Here is a 20,272-nt window from a genome sequence, read left to right on the forward strand (position 1 = left end):
ACGAAACGGCCGTTGCCCTCGGCACGTGAAAACGAGCGGTTTTGACGTGCCGAGCGGGCGGAATCCGAGGAAAAGACGGGACTGGTTGCCATGTGATCGGTGCATGCAGGCGGAGTGCCAATTATCCTGCAACCACCGTATCTTACATTGTCTTATCGGTGGATGCATGACACATGGCACACGACTTATTCACGTACAAAGTCGTGAAATCTGATAGGAAAAGTTTCTGCCCGGATGAATAAGGGAGATCTCAGTGACGCTGAGTTGGAAGAACTTTTAGCACAACGTTGGGTTGCTTCTTTGTTCATGGCTTCATGCTCCTTTGCTAGTATTACCGGCGCCGGGCCCTTCTTGGCTTCTTGCACCCAACAATTCCAAGCCACGAGGCCGTGTGTCGCACGGACGTGTCGATCCAGAAGAAACCAGTTGCTAGCTTCGTCGTCTAGTCTTTTAATCCGGCTAGGTATCTGCACGCCCTTCGCCACGCAAACTAAACCAGCTTCCGTGCAACTTCAGAGCTTCAGAGGAGAGGTTAAAAAGGTCTACTCCACATAGATTCAGACTTGCGTGGCACAACTTTACTTCCTAAGAAAGACAAAACTGAGGTAGAAAAATCATCTGTTCCAGATATATTCTCGTGCACGAATGCACCCAGAAGTCAGAAGTTATTAATCTGCATGGATAGATGCTTCATGCACGAACACGAGAAGAAAATATATTATGAAAATATATAGAACCGGGCGAGGGGCGACCGGTCCGATCAATCGACTATTCTTATTCTCGTCTCCATTCAACGGCGATCTGCCGGTTCTTCGCACGTTGCGACCTTTCCTTCCCTGAGTCACTCTCGCGCTCCACGGAGAACTACACGCAGGCCAGTGGTCAAATCACTACAGCCCTACCTACCTATAAACATGTTCATCACTGCAGGGAGATGATCAAATAAGCTGTTGCTAGGAGCTAGAGCTAGCTAGCGCATACTCCGTATGGAAAGCCGACCAAAAGGCGGCGGCAGCGGCGGCTCGTCGAGGCCGCCGGCTGCTCCTGCGGAAGCTGCCAGTGCCGGGAGGACGCACCAGGTGAAGGTGATGCACATCGTCACGAGGGAGGTGACCACGGACGAGGCGAACTTTAAGGACGTCGTGCAAAGGCTTACCGGGAAGGACTCCGCAGCCGCGCGCGCGGCAGCGGTGGCTGCCGTTGGGTCTAGCAGCTGGAGTGTTGACGCCGTTGCCAGCGGCGGGGCTGGGGCTAGTAATGAACCAGTTTTCTTTGAGGACACCGTAGCCGGGGTGGTGCATGCTCCCGTCGGAGGAGGACACGAGCGGTTGGGGCGGGGCGCGTGAGTGATTGCATGCATGCGTGCATGCACGCTCGGTGCGCCATCATATTATTCTTGTACTATTTTGAACCTTCTTTTCTTTTGATTTTAGTTGCTAGAGTAGCGAACCATTTTTGCCAGTGATCAACCTCGAAACTAGGAGAGAAGTCAGCAGCCAAACAAAGATGCATGATCTCTTATCGTATGAATGGTAAATTACTGTTTATGCCAATTATAACGTGGCTCCGCCTGCTCCGAACGTTTTGCCAGAGGATGTTGGTGTATCTTTCTTTTTACTGGGCCGTGTAGCTATGGTAATAAAGTTTGACTTTTCGTTACTAAGAGCATATACAAAGGCATCAAGTTAGTTGTATATAAGAATTATCAACTAGGAGTTTTAATGATGTAGATGGGAGAGAAAAGGGTCATCTCTTTAGCCAGTTGTACGTGAAATAAAATCAAATGTCTCTTGTACTGTATTTATTTTTGGACAGTACAAATAAACCAAGGGCTTGTAGAGATGATCGTCTTATAGGCAACAATTTTCTGAACTGTTGTACATGTCCTAAGCTAATACGACCATTCGTATTATCTCATCCCTTCAAGTCCCGTAGAGATTTATATATGGAACAATTTCTCCTTCCTTGTGCCTTATTTGAAAACGAATGGATATTCCTATGCCATTGTGGGCACACACTCAAGTTCTAGTTAGCAATACCAAAGAACATCTCTACAAGCTTACCTGTAGTCCCGTACATAAGATCTATCGATCCATCAATTGCCAAAAAAAAAATTCTATTTTTTTTAAAAATCCATTGTGGGAACACACTCGAGTTCTAGTTAGCAATACCAAAGAACATCTCTACAAGCTTACCTGTAGTCCCATACCTAAGATCTATCGATCCATCAATTGCCAAAATAAAATCCTATTTTTTTAAAAAAATCCAAGGATTTGAATCACCATTATTCAACCATCCTCATTCTCCCAGCTCTCTCATCCCCTCCCTTATATATGTACAACCTCCATTCTTTTTTAGATGTTGTTTTAGCTTTCAGCACACATAATAAGGTTACAATAAATTCTTTCATACATAACATGTTTATCCCTCTCAATTTCTCCGATATTCACTCAATAACAAATAAGCCACTAATCCACTACACTCATTAAATTGAAACTCCACTTTCAATAGCCTTTAATATGAGCACTCTAGTAATACATTACAATGAAAACCTAAAACGATATTTATTTAAGAATAAAATCAATTGTTAGGAATTTAAATAAAATCTAAAAAACTGGAAAAATTTACTAATATTTTTATTATGTGACGTACTAATTTCTAAAATTATTTTCATCTCTAAGTTATATGCTGAAAAATTGATTTTTTTTATAATACTTTATTTCCATCTATTCTATCACGCTGCGTATAAATGAATACGCGGTACAATCTATGGTCTGCGGTGGCTGTTGCTTTCAGTGACAGTGAGCTCCCAAACAGTCTCCAAATGAGGGGGAATGCGCGGTACAATCACCGAACAGCCAAAACCATGGCAACTTTGTAATTATGGAAGATGCCCAAGATGAGCCTCCCGATGAGGTGAACGGGGAGAATGAGGATATCATCTATCACAATACTCAAGACGATGGCAAGTTCAGAATTTACGTGATGCAAGTGGGTGATGTAAGTTGAGTCAAAACGAACTAGCTGGCCCTATCTTGTACACATCGTTGAGAACTAGTCCGAGTCCGACCGGTGGCGAAACAATTGGAAACCGTGGTCCAATAATGTTGACCATTAGTTGAGAGCTGATGGAGGATCAAAGAACATCATTAATAATTATATATATTTTTAAATAACTCTCCTTTTCCTTTTTTGTCAAAACAGGAAGAAAAAGAAAGAAAGAAAGAACAGCATCTGACCTAGTGCGCCCTTCCACACCGTGCAAGGATCGAGCAGGTAGAGGAAGCTGCTACGTTCGCGTACAAGTCGGCTGGAAGGGATCTCGATCGGTATCTCGCGTTTCCCATTGCATGCATGCACGCAAGTACCACCATTAAAACAGTAAAGAATTTTTATAGAATCTGATTTAAAAATATCCTCATGAGCTATATCATCTATTCCATAATTTAATGGTTAGACTAAAGAGAATATAGACTTATATTCTAAAAAATATCTTTCGTAGAATTAATTTCTATAAAATTTGTTTCACAAAATTAATATTAACCGGAGTCCCACGCGTCCCGTTCGAGCTGAATCGGAGGCGAGGCAGCAGTAGTTAACGATTCGTCCAGAGCGACATGCACCCAACCACCACTAATCAACCACGTCCAGGTGGAACCGAGAAAAGGAAGAGCAGGTTGGCGCCGCAGCTGCCGCCCTGTGTACTTAGTAGCGTCCCATTCCGAGCTGCTGCTCTCCCGTCGGCCGTCGCCACCGGATCATCCATTTGCGGCGCTGGTGAGTGTGCCCGTGCCAATCTGCCTCGCGCGCCTTTGCCGGTTCCCAAGGCCGCGAGAGAAAAATGATCCATCGGCAGATGAGGTGGTGTGCCACGTTCGACAGCAACGCCGCGCCGAACAAGTGCAGTGCCGTGAGCTGGTTGCGCTGGTAGCGGCACGGCTGCGGCAGATCAACCCTCATAGCGAGTGGTGTAGAGACGTGGATACAACTGCGTGACGAGAACGGCCGGGCTTTGGGTGCGTGTCGCCGTCTCACAGTTAAGATGGCTCGTCACTTCTGACTTCTGTGCGTGTTTAAAGTATATCATTTGCATTAACAAAATTTATAGAGAAAATAAGAGAATCAATACAGGCTGTAGTACATGGACTTGTGAATGGCTGAGATAAGCCATACATTTATAAGTCCATGTAAATTTGTATTTCCTGTGTCTCTTTCGGTTCCCGTTGTCATTGTCGTTAACCAGGACTGAAATTTCGGCCTTTCGTCTGGTGCGCTCCGCCAAAGCTGAGCATCTGTTCACAACATTTACGAATGATGGTGGGCAATTCGGATTAGTGGATCACAAACTCAGTGCAAATCAGGAGCGTAGCTAGCTGGAAAGACCACCAGAATCATCATCTTACGAGGTCAACAGCACAGATGACCGGCTAGGAACAGTAATTACTTATAGAATTTGCGGAATTTCGTCGGGGGCTGTGTGACCTCGATAGCAAAAGCTAGTTTCGCCACCGAGTGCAATGATTAAAGGCGATGGATTGCACTGGTAGCGAAAATTGCTCTATTATATTATAATTATAATTTTAATAATTAATGATAATATAATCATTGAGACTAACATGTTTATCAAAAATATATGTTATTAAGTTTTATGGATGTAATATATCAAGAAGTCATCATAGTCGGAACAAAGTCTCGAAAAGATTTGCCCCACCGAAAAGTCTGGTACAAAGGAGTTTGCACTCATCGGAGTATTGTGCACAGAGGCTGATAGCCTCACCGGATAGTGTGGTACTCTGTGTGTTGAATTCATCAAAGTATTTCTGACAAAGAGGGAGAAAACTGAGGACATCACCGGATAGTCCGGTGATCTGCATAGGGTAACACCGAAGTATTTCTTACAAACAAAAATACAAATGCAGAAGACTGAAGATCAACCCATCGAAAAGTCTGGTGCTTAGTTTGTGCACACCGGAGTATGGCACCGGAGCATTTCTTGCATAGGCAATTGCAAGTGCTGAAGAATGAAGATCAATTCACCGATAGTCTGGTGATCATAGAGATAGTTGCACCGAAACATTTTCAAAGAAAAGAAGAGAAGGTTTAATTTACCAGATGGTCTGATGTGAATGGAATGAACATCGGATGAATGCATCGGAGTATTTTACACAAAGAGGCTACAAAGGCTCGAATAGCTTAAGATAACTCACTGGAAGGTCCGGTGATAGGTTTTGAAGGTACACCGAAGTGTACGGTGTTCACAAAGGTAGTGAGTGGAGTTCTTGAAGCATCTATACCCCTATTTCATGTTTTGGTAAGTAATGAGAATAAGAAATTTGTGGACTAACATGTTTATTTGAGTTATGAAAAGGTTAGTCACAAAGGTGTTGCAAAGCTAGAAGAAACATGTGTGGAAAATATGAAAAGACTAGCTCAAGGCAAAGGTATAATTGTAGAGTATTTTCTTTTGCCGACCAAAATAGATTAGATAAGAAAATTGACCATATTGATAGGATAAGTGTCGTACTATTAAGAGGGGTTGATATGCGTTTACTTGAGACATCTAAAGTGCCAAAATTGCTCAAACTTGTATTTAATATAGAGTGGGAAATTTAGCTTGAGAGAGACCAAAGAAAGACAGCCTTTTAGTATTTCTGAGTTGTGGCGGTCTGACCGCCGGAACGACCGGTCTGATTGTTGTATAGAAAAGGTTGTTCTGTTTGAGTTTCAAGTGTCGTGGCCTGACCGAAGGGTCTTGCCGGTTGACCCCTGTATAACCATGTTTGAGATGTGTTGGGACCTCACTCCTGGTCTGACTGCCAAGGAATAGAGGAGTTCAGACCCTCTGCTCTGGTTGGCGGTCTAACCGTCGGGTATGACCGATCTGACCGCTCGAGAATAGAGAGTTTTGATAGTCTGTTCCCTGCTCATGGTCTGATCGAGAGGGTTGACGATCTGACCGCCAGCATATATCAGAAGTAATCATCATGACTTTATAGCCATTGAACAATTGGTGGTCTGATCGCCAATTGACCTGCGGTCTAACTGCCAGTGTCGTAGAAGTGTCAAATCAATAGAAACAGTCACATTTTAGAGTGTCCCTATATATAGTCGCTTGGCTGGTTCAAGGGAAAAGGCTAGCACTTCACTATAACTTATTTGAGCTCTTACCTCTTTCCTTTCGCTCTTTTAGCTTAGTAGTTACATTTTTTAGAGTGTGAGAGCATCTAGTGCATAACTTTGAAGAGTTTGAGCATTGAGGCACTAATGATTCTTCAAGCAAGCATCATCGACTTGTTACTTTTAGAGGTTGCCTCCTCCTAGACGGTTTGGAGGTTGTTACGCTGTTGAGCCATTCAAAGAAGATTGTGAAGGAGTCACAGCGGTGATTGTGAGAGACTTTAAGCACGCCTTGTCGAAGAGGCAAAGTGCTACTCTAGTGAAATAGATATATTGAGTAGTTCTTGTTCTATTTCGTTTTAAGATCAAGTTGCTCGGTGTGAGCCCTTTCTCATATGAGAATTGAATATTTGATAAAGAAGCGGTTAGAAGCTTGAACTCATTCTCAACGTAGATTAGGGGTGATCGGCAAATCACCGATACCACGAGATAAATTTCGTGTGTCATCCTTTGAGCTATTTACTTTCATACAATTTATCTTCCTATAATATAAATTATTGCATATCACCTTAGGATTGCAAATCTTGATATAGCTATTAGTTATTTTCATATTGCTCTAGTGATTTTTAGTTTGTTTCTGCAAGTTTGGTTGATCGCTTAGTAGTTAGTTTTAAAACCATCTATTCACCCCTCTCTAGTCGGTATCCTAGATCCTACAATTGCAACAACTAGTTTCTGAGTTTGTACTCACCAGATGATTCACTGTTAGTACTATTGTTCTCACCGGATCATTCGGTGTTAATAGCTTTTCTGAGTCGTTGGGAAAACAGCTAGTTGACGGGTTTGATGCTATAAATACCCATCCACTCAGTCATTTGAAAGTGTGGCATGCTGCTAGAGTCTAGAGGGAGCTCATATACACTTGAGAAGACATCAAAGCCACTAAAGTGCTTAAATTGATTATCCAAGACAATTAAGTACAAGATTAGAGAGTGTTTAATGCTTATAGACCTAGAGTGAGTTGTAGCTAGGTAGTGTAGCTTGAAGAAGGGATCAATGAGTGATTCTAGCTTGTACCGAGTGGTACGTCAGCGCCTTAAAGTCTTGGTGACTCATCGGCATCTTGGGCCTTGGTGGCTCAAGCTTGTTGACCCTCTGATTTAATGTGGAGCGGTGGAAAGAGACATGTGCGGGGACGTGGAGACCCTTGCCTTGGTGGCTCAAACTCCGAAGTGATCACGACAGCAAATGACCAGAAGAGACACTAGTGGTGAGACCTTGGCTTGATGGCTCATCGTATTTCAGACTTTGTCTTGATATCTTAGTAGATAAGAGCCGTAACTGGGAGAGACTTGGTGATCGGGATCATATCTTTTATGAAGCTCTAACGTGAACTATAGGTGGCATTCATACCATCGATACCACAGGATAAAAATCTCTTATGTCGAGTTTATCTCTCTAACTTATTTATATTTCCGTATTTATATACTCGTAATTTACCTTACTAGAGTAGATTGCAATCATCATAAACGGTAGAGTAGACACACTAGATAAACGTAGAGCATATTTTCGTAGAAATTAAGATTAATTTATCTTATAAAATTTTTAAACCTAATTTATTTTATATTTCTAGTATACTAATTCAGTCCTGTTAGCACGTTACCGTTCCTCTAGCACTAGAGGAGGCTCGTTTTTCACGGTATGTTGCAAGCAGTTGTTTATTTTCTTGGCCCATCACTTTGAGGAGCATCGATCGATCGGTACCGGTACCGGATAGGATGATAAAGATGAATTCGTAATTGGTGTGGTGATCCTGGAGGTAGCATGCACAGTGCTAGTTTGTTATGCATGTAGGTGTGGTGGTGAAGGAGGATTCTTTAGTCGACTGAGACAGCCAGCCTGATGGATTTCTGTTACCACCTTGTTAAAGTGTGCTGCATATATATAGGTCCTAATCCTAGTGTTGTGTTGCTGGTCCTGCAGCATCAAGTGGCTTGAGTTGGGTCTCGTTTCCGTCACTGTGTCTGTACCAAGTGCTGGGAGCACAATGGTAGTATATGCTAGTGCGCACTTGCTCGGTTGATGCCCAATGCTCGACACACTTGAAAACAGAAACACATTCAGAGTTTGGAACCAGTAGTGGTACGTGATATCGGTGAAGGGCCCCCTCTTCTCTCACTACCATGATTATTCGGTTAAGTAGTTTGTGTTGACACCCATCCCGCTGGCAACTGGCAGTGTCGGAGCGTGACACAAAATTAGGGGGGGGGGGGGGCAATTGCTCAACATTAATCAACCACTATACAACCCCCAATTGCTCCCCACCATAAGATCTATTTTTTGTTTTTCTTTTGATTTAGTATGTAGCCTTTTTTTTCCTTTTGTTTAGTTGCATGCATTTATATATATATAGAAGTCGAGACTGGACTCTATGCGTTGTGTCAGCTTAATGTGATTATAAGAGATAATAAAGTTTTTCTTAAAAAAACAATTCCCAAAATACAAATAGAGCACAATTTAGAGTAAGTTATACAAAATACATGTAACCATGGAGACTAACACACACCAAAATACAAGTAAATCAAACCATGCCTGAAGGCTATCACTAGCTAAAGGTCTGCTCTTCTCTCCTTCAGGTTCTTCAAATCGTTAATTGTATCTTCGTAACTGTAATTTCCTACTGTTTCACCTTCTATAGGTACTAGCATGCTTTTGGCCAGATATTCATGTTCCATCTTTTTCATAATCTTCAAACTAGAAAGTAAGAAGCAAACAAATTAATCAGTCAACCAAGTTAAAGACCCTACGCCGTGGAATAAAAAAGCTCCACTAATGTTGCAATATCTATGGCACGCGCTATCTACTTATCAGGTCTGTTTAACATAGCTCTACCTTTAAATTTTTTTAGAGTTAGGTATTTTTAGTTTTAAAAATTCGTGAAGCTGGAGTTAAAGTTGTGAGTACATTAAGAATATTTGGATGAGTTATCTTATTTCTATTTTAGATTAACAACAGTAACTTAAACTACAACATCAAAATACGATATGGAGCTGAAAGCTAAAGCTATGTCAAACAGGATCCTATACTCATATAGTGGGGCTGTGCTTGTCTGGGAAACACTTGCAAGCATATACAACGCTTAGCACTTGATGATCAGAAGAAAATACTGCTCTGCCTTTAGATGGGTCACGCAGCAAGTGGAGTACAGTACCAAAATTCTTCACCGCTTGATCTGATACCTTTGGCCTTTTACCCTAAACAATACCAGATCATTGTTCATCTCTGCCGTTGCAAGTTTTGCCTCCATTCCATATATTTGGATAACGATCACGAGTGCAAGGAAGAACAAGGAACAACTTGCAGACTCACTGTTCCTATCCACCACAGTAGCCAGCCAGACACACTCCATTTTCTGAAAGAAACAAACATCTCGAGCTCAGTCTCGTGGAGCCGGGGAAGCGAAGGGATAAAGAGCGGAGACCCCGGTCAGCCTCGCCGGCCATCAGGGGCCAGAGCACACGCAACTTTCACACATTTTCCATGCCGTGGATGATGGAACACCGCGGCCATAGGTCCCCTTTACAGATGGAGCGAGCTGCACAAAACGGAGGAGGAAGAGAGTGCCGATCACTCACGTCTACCGCTACTTGTATCCTACGACCTGAAGGTGGCCTGCCCTGAGAGACTGAAACTGAAAGCAGCCAACCCAAAGGGGTGACGAGGATTTCAAAAAGGAAAGGAAAGCATGCACAAATCCTTCTCGACACGGGACTCGTCGCGGCCACTGGTTAAACGCCGATTAGCTGGCTGAAAGCCAACGTTTCTTTCGCAATCATTCGGTTAAGCCTCTCGCCTGATTGGCCCTCACTCATTGCTCACCCAAAAGTCCTTCAAAATCACATGCAAGTCGCATATCGATCACAAAAGGGAGGAAAAAAAGGTCGACCACAGCTCAGAAAATCAGCTAATCCCGCTCCTCTGCCTCCCTCCCCCACACCTGTAAATGCGCCAGGCAGGCGGGCGAGATGCAAAAGTCTTGACGCGCCGGGGCTGGCAAAATTGCGCGGCGTCGCGCAGCCTCACGGGCCTATAAAAAGCTGCCTCCAGCGAAGCGTTTCATTCAAGTGCTCTGCTCTAAGAGCAGCGGATCTTTGCGAGCAGTTGCAGAGGCAGCGCGTCAACGTGCCCTTTTGCCAGCAGCTGGCTAGCTTTTCTTGCCACTTTGCGTGCCGTGCGGCAGAGAGCGTCGAGGGTCCGTGATGAGGAGCTGCCATCGAATGGCGGCGGCGGTGCTGCTGACGCTGCTCTGCTCGTCGTGGGTGCTCGCGGCGGCGGCGGCGCAGAAGTACAATGCCATATTCAACTTCGGCGACTCCATCACGGACACCGGCAACCTGTGCACCAACGGCAAGCCGTCGCAGATCACCTTCACCCAGCCGCCCTACGGCGAGACCTACTTCGGCACTCCGACCTGCCGTTGCTGCAACGGCCGCGTCATCGTCGACTTCCTAAGTACGCTCTCTTGACTCCCTCACGCACTTCAAGCCATCATTGACGGACCGATGCTGATGGTTTCTTGCCGACGGTTTTGCTCACGGCGCGCAGGCAGCAAGTTCGGACTGCCCTTCCTGCCTCCGTCCAAGTCGACCACCGCAGACTTCAAGAAGGGCGCGAACATGGCGATTACGGGCGCGACGGCCATGGACGCCGACTTCTTCCGGTCGCTGGGGCTCTCCGACAAGATCTGGAACAACGGGCCCATCAGCTTCCAGCTGCAGTGGTTCCAGCAGATCACCAGCTCCGTCTGCGGACAGAGTGAGTACTCACGGTCACCCACACAAACACGCGCTCTCTCGAAGTATCATTTCCTGCCCCCTGCTGCTGCTGCAAAAATAAATAAATAAAAATTACTTTCTCTGCGCCCTGACCTGAAGAGTAAATTGCATCGATCCAACAGAGTGCAAGAGCTACCTGGCCAACTCCCTGTTCGTGTTCGGCGAGTTCGGCGGCAACGACTACAATGCCATGCTCTTCGGCAACTACAACGCCGATCAGGCCAGCACCTACACGCCCACCATCGTCAACACCATCTCCAACGGCATCGAGGTGCGCTCTCGCCTACGTACACATAAACAACGCAGAATTCACACCCCTCACCTACCAATCCGAGCGCTTCTGTCGCCACTAAATGGCGCGTGTCCCAGCGCTGACCTGAATGATTCTTGACGCGTGCGTGCATGCAGAAATTGATTGCGATGGGGGCAACGGACATCGTGGTGCCGGGCGTGCTGCCGATCGGGTGCTTCCCCATCTACCTGACCATCTACGGCACCTCCAACAGCGGCGACTACGACAGCCTCGGCTGCCTCAAGAAGTTCAACGACCTGTCCACGAACCACAACAACCAGCTCCAGACCAAGATCGCCAACCTCCAGGCCAAGTACAAGTCGGCGCGCATCATGTACGCCGACTTCTACTCCGGCGTCTACGACATGGTCAAGAACCCCCAGAACTACGGTACGTTCTCGATCGCGCCACATCCTCCCTTGGCACTCAAATTCTTCCATTCGTCGTACGTTTTCATGCCGCGGTTTATCTTCTGAAGAGCCGTTTTAGCCGTTGAGCTATCGTGCTTGCGTCCTCTCGACCATGCTGCGGCACGTGTGGTCAGACAGTCGTGGTCAGTAGAGTCACAAGGCTAGAGCGCAAGTTGTCACGCAACTCGAGCATCCGTGACGACGGCCGTCAGGCGCCGCCGCCTTGGCGGCTACTGCCAGCTTTCAAACCGCTCTCGACTCCTCCGGACCCCCATGGCACAGAGCCTTTTCAATGCGCCGTCCTGGCAATCCTCCTCACAGTACAGATAGTTCCAAGACAACCAGCGTGACGGGTTTAAATAGGAATTCCTGTGTTGAGAATCCGTGCACGAGCTGCAGGCAGCAGCAGTGAAGTGTCGTAGTGGTACCACTATTACTGAGTACTGACCACCGCATGTGGCATGTGCACGACACGGCGCTGAGATAGTGAGATTCCCCGGCCGGCCGGCGACATGCCCGTTGCCTGTGCTCGGTTCTGCGCTGCGGAAACGTGGGCATGTCGTGCGGCGCGGTGAATAGAAAAGTGACGACCCGGCCTGGCCGGCACGCTCGTCGAGCATTTTGTCCAGGAGCCGGACCTCGCACTGGTGGCTGAGTGAGTCCCAACCCGATTTATGGGAACATGATGGGGCACGCGCTGATTAGGTGGCGCAACCGTGCAAGTGCCGAACGTTTCCTTCCCATCGACTCCGTCTCTGTGCTTGCATGTTCCGTCGCCGAAACCGGCCACGCTGCCCCCCAACCAACCCATGCTCCAGCATGCAATCGCGACGCGCGCGGATTAAACGCTGGCCGGCCGGCCGTCCGGCCGGGCGGGCCGGGGCACTGCTCCTGCACGCTGCGCAACCGCTCGGCCGAATCTTCGTACGCATCATCATGCCGATGCGGAGAACAAGAGCAAGAAACAAAGACGCCGCTGTGATCGTGCGAATCTCACTTGTTCTGACGGCAATTGCCCTTTGTTTGCTCCTTTCTGTTTCTCGGCGCTGCAGGTTTCAGCACGGCGTTCGAGGCGTGCTGCGGGTCCGGCGGCGGCAAGTACAACTACCAGAACAGCGCGCGGTGCGGCATGGCGGGCGCCTCCGCGTGCTCCAACCCGGCGGCGTCGCTGAGCTGGGACGGCATCCACCTCACCGAGGCCGCGTACAAGCAGATCACCGACGGGTGGCTCAACGGGCCATACTGCCGCCCGGCCATCCTCCACAGCTAAGCAAAGGAGATCGATGATCACAGGCCACACATGGAGTTAATTAACTATTTTTTATAAGTTGGGTGGGAGGTTAATGATCGATGGATCAATGGTTAAAGGGGATTAATTGGTGGTGTTTACGTTGCCGAAGAAAGCAATGACGGCAACAGCATGTGGAATGATATATATAAATGTTCGTCTTTCGTCCTTGTTGTTACTTGTTGGTATCGTCTACAAATCATATGGTATAGGTTTTACGGATTTGTAAAGGAATTTTAATACTGCCACGGCAGCTTGGGTTTGCCTGCGCCTGTGCGGGGCATGTGGTCGGAGCATTTCGAAAAGCGTTTCCACCCAGTCGTTTTAGAGTGCCCTTTAGAAACAGCTTTTGCAGAAAAGCTCCAACGAACCATCAGGAAGAGCAACCGTTGTCAGTAAAAGAAAATTCGAACACCTCGCTAAAACATACTTCTATCAAGGAAAAATGGAAGGAGAAAAGAAATACTCCTACCACAGCACAAACCTTTCAGAGTTCAGACAGGGATGCGAGTCGTTTGACTGTTGAATCTGCAATGCATTCACATTCAGCTTAAATACATGGAAGCAAAATCGTGCAGGCTGAAATTATTATGGACTGTTGGTCTTTAGATCCGAACAGCTGAGCGACCGATCCATACGGCATCGTATTTATTGTTTATCCAATCTCAGATGGCGACGCCACACAGCTGGAGAAAAACGCTCCACAAGGGATTCAATTCAGCAACATGTTAGTTTGGCAGAGCTCCAAGACCAGTGCAAGAGTAAAATCAGTGAAAACTCTATCAAACGATAGTTTACAGTTTTCACCTCCCAGAGCGATTCTACGAAAAATAATTCCCTGAAATAAACTATATACTAGAAGCTAAAAAACCAAGCTTCCCTAATTCAATTACTCCATAGAATTTACACTAGAAAATCACTTTTAACCATAAAATCATATTTCCCAGTGAATCACTTCCCAAAAAATTTGGATCATACCAAACAGTCCATCGATCTGATCCCCGGAAGACTGCTAGACTACTCAGCTTACTTGAGCACACAAAAGGTGGCACAATGAGCTCATATGCACCACATGGATAAAAGAACAGCAACGCCAACAAATATCAATCAGAAAGCGCTACTTTCATAGTCGCAGTAGAAAAAGGTGTATTGTGTGTCAACTGGTAATGCATTCTATACAACAAAATTCCTTTTTCTATGAGACCGGATGAGCATTCCCAATGACGGGCATACCTCTGTAGCAAAAAGCAAATAAATGCGATACGAATGTAGAGTGTGAATGCCGTGCTAGAATGCTAGGTTATGACGCCTGAACCAGGCCAATATAGATTTCTTGAGTAGTGCCCCCGCAATGATTGTACCTGATGAATCCTATGAATAATCCAAAATTCTATTCAGAAGGCAGAGGTCAACTATCCTGTCATCATGTCACCGGATCCAAAGTTTGTGTCCAAACGAAGAACTCATCGGTCCTCGGACACCTCAGCTGCCTCAGTTGGACCACCTGTGCATTCTTTTCTTTGATGAAGCTCTAGCATTTTTACCTCTGGGTGGCATAGCCCTGGGTAACAAATTCGGAAACCTGTTAGCATGCCCCAGCTTGGTCTGATGTGCTAAGAAATTTGCACATGTAACGATTAAACTATATAGGTTTTGCACTAGTAAAGGTTTAACAACAAAGGATATCAACATCACATCCCTCAATATGTATTTATCTTTGCTATGAACTAATACTAATACCCGTAGAACCCTTCTGCATAATGTCATGAATGCTTACTAATCTTTGTCCTTCATCATGTTTACGTTGATAAAGATAATGTACAATGCGAAAATATACATGTTGGCCAAGTGCTTGCAAGGGGTTACGAAAATGTACGAATGTAGAAATCCATATTGTGCTAATTAAATTCATGTTAACATAAGAATTAAGAAAGGAAATAACCTGAGCATTTTGGAATATCCCAAACAGCAATTGAGGACTCCGTGCAGTCAGGTTCACAAAGTGCATGCGTGTTCTCATGGTTGACGTTCATAGCAAGCATCCAGGATCCGATAGTAACATCCTCATTGTTAAACATACGGAAACTGGACAAACATATACAAGAATCTTGTAAACAAACAGATATCATGACTTGATCAGAGGTTCAACAGTGATGAAATGCATGCATTAATGCTATTATGAGAGAAACTGAGTCTCACGGTATCTTCTGAATTTCTTATGCTACAAAATGTCAATTTCCTTGCTATTTCTGCAGTATTTATACTCCAGGCTCCAGGGTTTCTGACTTCAATATAGTATCAGCAATCAACAATGCTTACTCATACCCATAGCTTACCTTGACCAGAGATAGAAAATGGAGGGTCTGACTAAAAGTCTCTACAAACACATCCCTAAAAAAAAAAAAGGCCTGACTAAAAGCTACAGCATTGATTTATAGATGAAAGAAACATGACCACATGCTGCAGCCATAGTTAGCGGGCACAAGTTTTGGCTAAAAGTTGGTCATGTAAACTTGAAATAACAGAATGGCATGCTGCTCTTTTTTAGCATAATGGGATCAACATATCTCAAAATATTCAATCCTGCAAGAGGAGTGTTTCCCTACCAAGATTTGTTTCTCTATTTCAAGCAGACACTAAACAATCAGAGATGGTTTCGGTACATTTGCCAAGTAAAAAGCTTCTTTTATGGCAATTATGAGTACAGCTGTACAGATATCCCATTTATACTAGCCAGTGCAGCCTCCCAGAAGCTAATGCATGGGTTAGGATGACTAATTGGTAGCAGTACTGTACACAGGCAAGGATAAAACCACCATATTTGTTGTGTGCAATTAAAACGTGTGCATATTGAAGTACTTGTAACAGAAGGAATGTTTGTGCTCACGATAAGATGGGGAGAAGGTGGACTGCAACTCACCTGTTGTTTCTCAAAGCAACCAAGCTTGCCACCACATCAGCTGACAAAGCATAAATAGGCCCATATGCATGAAGGAAGTATTCTGATCCAAGTAAGTGGGATTGTGGCTCGTACCTGCATCTCTCAAAAGAGCGGGACCAACCAACATAAGTAGTTATAAAATGAACGATACACTATACTTTAGCCATGCAGAGCATTGGAAATGCGAACAATATATAGCGCAAATTGCACTCAAGGCCCGTAAATTTGCCAGCATCTTCCTCGAATACATATGTTATCGCTCATCAACCTGAGCCTGCAAATAAACCTACCAACTCATCTGATTGATGCCATCCAGGTGGGCTTCATGTGCAAATACAATGCAACTGTTGTGCACTCAGGCACAACTGAACCCACACAGTTGTATCCGCATTTGTTCTCATTCATCTAAATCCCGAGCAAAGGGGTTTGCCAATTATTTGTCTCATATTTGTCAACTATATTACTATAGCATGCAGTAACTACTTTACATTGCATCCACTAACACATTTTGCAAGGTTGCTAGTGTTGCAGGCAGCAGTCCGGTAGCGAAGATTGTGCGGGCCCTTGCCGGTAGCTTTAGCTGTGAGCTGCACGCAGGTGTCGTGGTTGCCATATAGAGATGGGTAGCGGGGGTAGATGAGAGAACTAGATGGGTTGGGAAGAGTAATTGGGGAAGATGAACTTTATTTCGCACCTGGTTGCTGATTGTTCCAAAGTACCCTATATACATAGGATTTGTACGCAACCAGCTCCCGTGCTCTAATTAGGACACTTAACTCCCCTAGGACTCTGATTTTCTAATTTAACCAAACTTTTCTAATTAACTACCTCCCTAGGCAAAATCTTCTTTCCTAATTAACTAAACTCTCCAATTAACTAACTCCCTGCCTGGGTACAACTCCCCGCCAAGTAAAAAGACCTCCTGGTTGCTTTCCTCTTGCACCAGAGTCCACAACAGTTAGTAACGGTAAAAATCATGTAACTTCAAATTGGAAGGTTAGGAACCTCAGCGCTAGAAGCATGGATGTCGAGTGACATAACAAATCAAATAATAAGTTTTGATCCAAGCAATACAAATATGGAAGTTTAGAGATATGCTCATACCAAATTGCAAGTTTACAATCCTAGATGATACTATCTCAAGGCAAGGAACCCATCACACAATTTAGCACAAGTCCACGACATATATAGGTTCCAGCTATGTTTAGCCATTTTGGCAGGTTTCAATCATACCATATTTGACTGATTACCCATCTTGTCCATGTAGCCTTAATAGGCTACTTAGCCAGTCCTGGTGAAGCCTAATTCTATTAGGACAGTTTCATTTCTTAACTACAGATAAGAGCCAAACAAGAGAGAAATGTTAATTTCTGATGCTTGGAAAAGCTATTTTGCGCATTGACATATACGACCACTCTATATGTCACTATTTTAGATAGCGAAATCCACTCTCTTGAATTGTAGAATTTCTTGAAGTAAAGGTAGACAAATGAGTACAAGAAATGAAATGAACATTTTCACATGTGGATCAAGTCATGAGTGGAATCCAAAACTCTTCTAGCATCACTTAGGCTCTAGAAAGAATAAACGTTTTCACATTTGGGTCAAGTATTGCTTCACAGCCACTTATCACAAAGTTAACATGATATCATAGACGTTTATTTTTCTTAAGTAGACAACAATTTCAATTTTCCCATGGAAAAGGCACCATGGATTATGGAAAGAGGAGCTCACTATATGAAACAACACTAAATGACAAAACTAACCATTTCAACTTTGGATCGGTAAAAACAGGCCCCTTTTTCATGCATCCGATATATGTTTGTGGGTGCGACCGTTCCTTAGCCAGAAGCAAGGAAAGTCTATCTGCGCAAAGAGAAATCAGCAAAGTAAGCATCAGCCTTTCAAAAAGAAAGAATATCTATTAGTCATAGTCACTAACAGGAGATTGGATATTGTTACTCACCTGGTCTCAAGTAAATGTCATCATCAGCTTTGACATAAAAATCAGAATCAAACAATGCATAGGCAGCCTTAAAGAAAGCTAACCTAAAACATAAGAGAAAATCAGTGTCCTGGAAAAAAAAGACAACATAGCTGTATAGAAATGGCTCTATTCTTTACGTTTTGTATGGGAGCCTGCTATACTCCTCCTCAAGATCTAAAAGCACAAAATCATCATATTCTTCAACCTCTCTTTCAAGAACAGCCATCTTATTCTTGGAATTGCTTTTCCCAATCACGAACCGGAATGCCAGACCAGTAGCTTCCTCCAATCTGCAATGCAGAAAACCCAGAAAGACAACCATTGTAAGGGATCTAGACAGCATCATCACCAAAGGGAAAACAATAATCAAGCATGATTGGAACAATTGGACAGCAAAGACTCATGGACAATGAAATTAAGGGAAAAGCTCCGATGCTCCTTTATCTTACAGCTGGTATGGGCATGATTTAGGCGACACTTATTAGTGAAATCATGATACAAATTTCCTGCAACTATCTGTTGGAAAGACTGGACATTATAACTAGATCTCAATATTCAAGCTAATGAATTGACAATGGTAGTGAGAAAAATATAACAACTAGAAAGGGTAAACCCATTCATGTAGAAGAACGGAACAGTCCATTTTCATAAAAAGCTAGAAGAACGGAACAGTCCATTTTCATAAAAAGCGTTAAGCACTAGGCAAGCAGCGGGTTGGCGCCTCGTGCCTAATCATCGCTAAGCAACAGCCAAGTTGGGCTAAGCCGCAATTAGGTGCAAGGGGGTACGGTGGCGCCTACCGCCTATGCAGGTTAGGCAGAAGCCTTCTGGATGTCCCACTAAAACGATGCATATTTAGCAAAATCGTCAAATTTCATTTTTTTTTAAACAAAACACCAGTGCAGATGAACAGGCACGTGAAACACCAACAAGAAGATATTTCAGAAATGGACTTAAGGAGCAAATATTAAGAAAATTTTACTACCATACAATGGTCTCTATATGGAAGAATAATTTAACAAGCATTAAGATGCATAGATCATCAGGATTTGCCTTTTGAGTGTCTGAGCATTAATTTCCAACAGCAGGATATTTGAGTGGACCACAGTTACATCTAGATAAGAGAAACGATCAAATGGAAATTACCAAATCAGCTCTTACAGGCAATTGTAAGTTTGCAACCAATCTCACTGTATTACTATATACTAACGGTAGCAGTGACAAAGGACATCAACAGTTCCAACTCTAAAACCACAGCTAGATCTCGATCAGCACAAGCGAACATGAACTAGCAAGACGTGATACCAGCGACTAACCGAAGTAGACCTTGCCGATCTGCTGGGAGCCACGTCCGCCGCAGCGCGCGCCGCCGCCCTATGGAGCCGAACCCAGTGAAGATCCCGACGAAGGCCATGACCTTGTGCCTCCCGCGCGATCCCGTGGCGAGCGAGGCTGGGAGCTCGGCGGCCCCCGCGCCATCCCCGGGCCTCCGGTCCCACGCGACGGAGACGGAGAGCGGGCGGGAGGAGTCCGGGCAGCGCGCGGAGGCGGCGGCCGGGGAGCGGGAGAGGGTTAGGGCGGCGGAGAGGAACCCGGCGAGGCCGAAGAGGAGGCAGGCGGCGGAGAAGGCCGGCGAGGCGAGCAGCCGGCGGAGCGCCCCGGCGCGGCGGGAGGAGGCGGAGGCGAAGAAGACCTTGGGCGAGCTGGGCATGGCTGCGGGCCGGCCGGTCCTCCCTGCGCGCTCGCGCTGGCAGCACGGGGGCCGATACGACTGCGGTGGGGAATGCGACGGCGGGCGGGCGGTCGGATCGGAGCTCGCTGGGGGCAGCGGTTGGGCGTGCGGTGTAGAGTTGGTTTGTGTTGTGCTGCCAGCCTGGCCAGTCTGGTTGTCGAGTTGGTTTGTGTTGTGCTGCTGCCTGGGTCGTGTCGGGTCGAGCCGAGCCGGTTGGTCCGGCCGTTCTCTTTTGTTCGGCCACAGCCCGTGCGCCAAGTGGCCCAAGTCGGAAAACTTGGCAGTTTGGCTAGCCCGTCCTGGCTCAAAATGTCCTACGAAATGGTACGTTTTCGAAGGATGAGCAACGTGTCCCTGATAAGGTTCGTCTCAAGTCTCGTGTCCTGACGGATGGATGCAATATTGATTCGGTGCCGTTGAGAGGCCGCATCCGGGTCTTTCGCAAGATTTTCTTGCTAAAAATCATTCGGATTCAGAGCATCTATCAAGATCCAACGACCCAGATACTCAATTCCACTTTAACAACTATCTAACTATTTCCCCTGTTCGATCCCAATTCCACGATCCCATCAATCCCCACCACTGCCCATCGTTCCCACTAAGCACACCACCTCCCCGTCTCACGGTCCACTGGTGCCTACCTCTATCGACCTCCGCACAAGTTGACTTC

At 45.4% G+C, this 20,272-nt stretch overlaps 2 protein-coding genes across 2 annotated transcripts; one reads left to right on the forward strand and one right to left on the reverse strand.

The window, feature by feature from the left end:
• Nucleotides 1–10,118: 10,118 nt before the first annotated feature.
• LOC133930832 (GDSL esterase/lipase At5g45910-like) lies at nt 10,119–13,120 on the forward strand. Its single transcript, XM_062377591.1, has 5 exons — nt 10,119–10,629; nt 10,723–10,932; nt 11,075–11,223; nt 11,361–11,634; nt 12,707–13,120. The coding sequence occupies exons 1-5, from the start codon at nt 10,377–10,379 to the stop codon at nt 12,922–12,924; spliced, it is 1,104 nt and encodes a 367-aa protein (XP_062233575.1). The 5' UTR covers nt 10,119–10,376; the 3' UTR covers nt 12,925–13,120.
• A 923-nt stretch (nt 13,121–14,043) lies between these two features.
• LOC133930833 (probable beta-1,3-galactosyltransferase 14) lies at nt 14,044–19,774 on the reverse strand. The gene is made up of 7 exons (XM_062377592.1): nt 19,187–19,774; nt 18,008–18,160; nt 17,850–17,932; nt 17,650–17,749; nt 15,863–15,976; nt 14,885–15,027; nt 14,044–14,503 (listed from the first exon to the last, which is right to left on the reverse strand). The coding sequence occupies exons 1-7, from the start codon at nt 19,579–19,581 to the stop codon at nt 14,406–14,408; spliced, it is 1,086 nt and encodes a 361-aa protein (XP_062233576.1). The 5' UTR covers nt 19,582–19,774; the 3' UTR covers nt 14,044–14,405.
• Nucleotides 19,775–20,272: the final 498 nt, after the last annotated feature.

Source organism: Phragmites australis, chromosome 10 (assembly GCF_958298935.1).
Source record: "Phragmites australis chromosome 10, lpPhrAust1.1, whole genome shotgun sequence".
NCBI lineage: Eukaryota > Viridiplantae > Streptophyta > Magnoliopsida > Poales > Poaceae > Phragmites > Phragmites australis.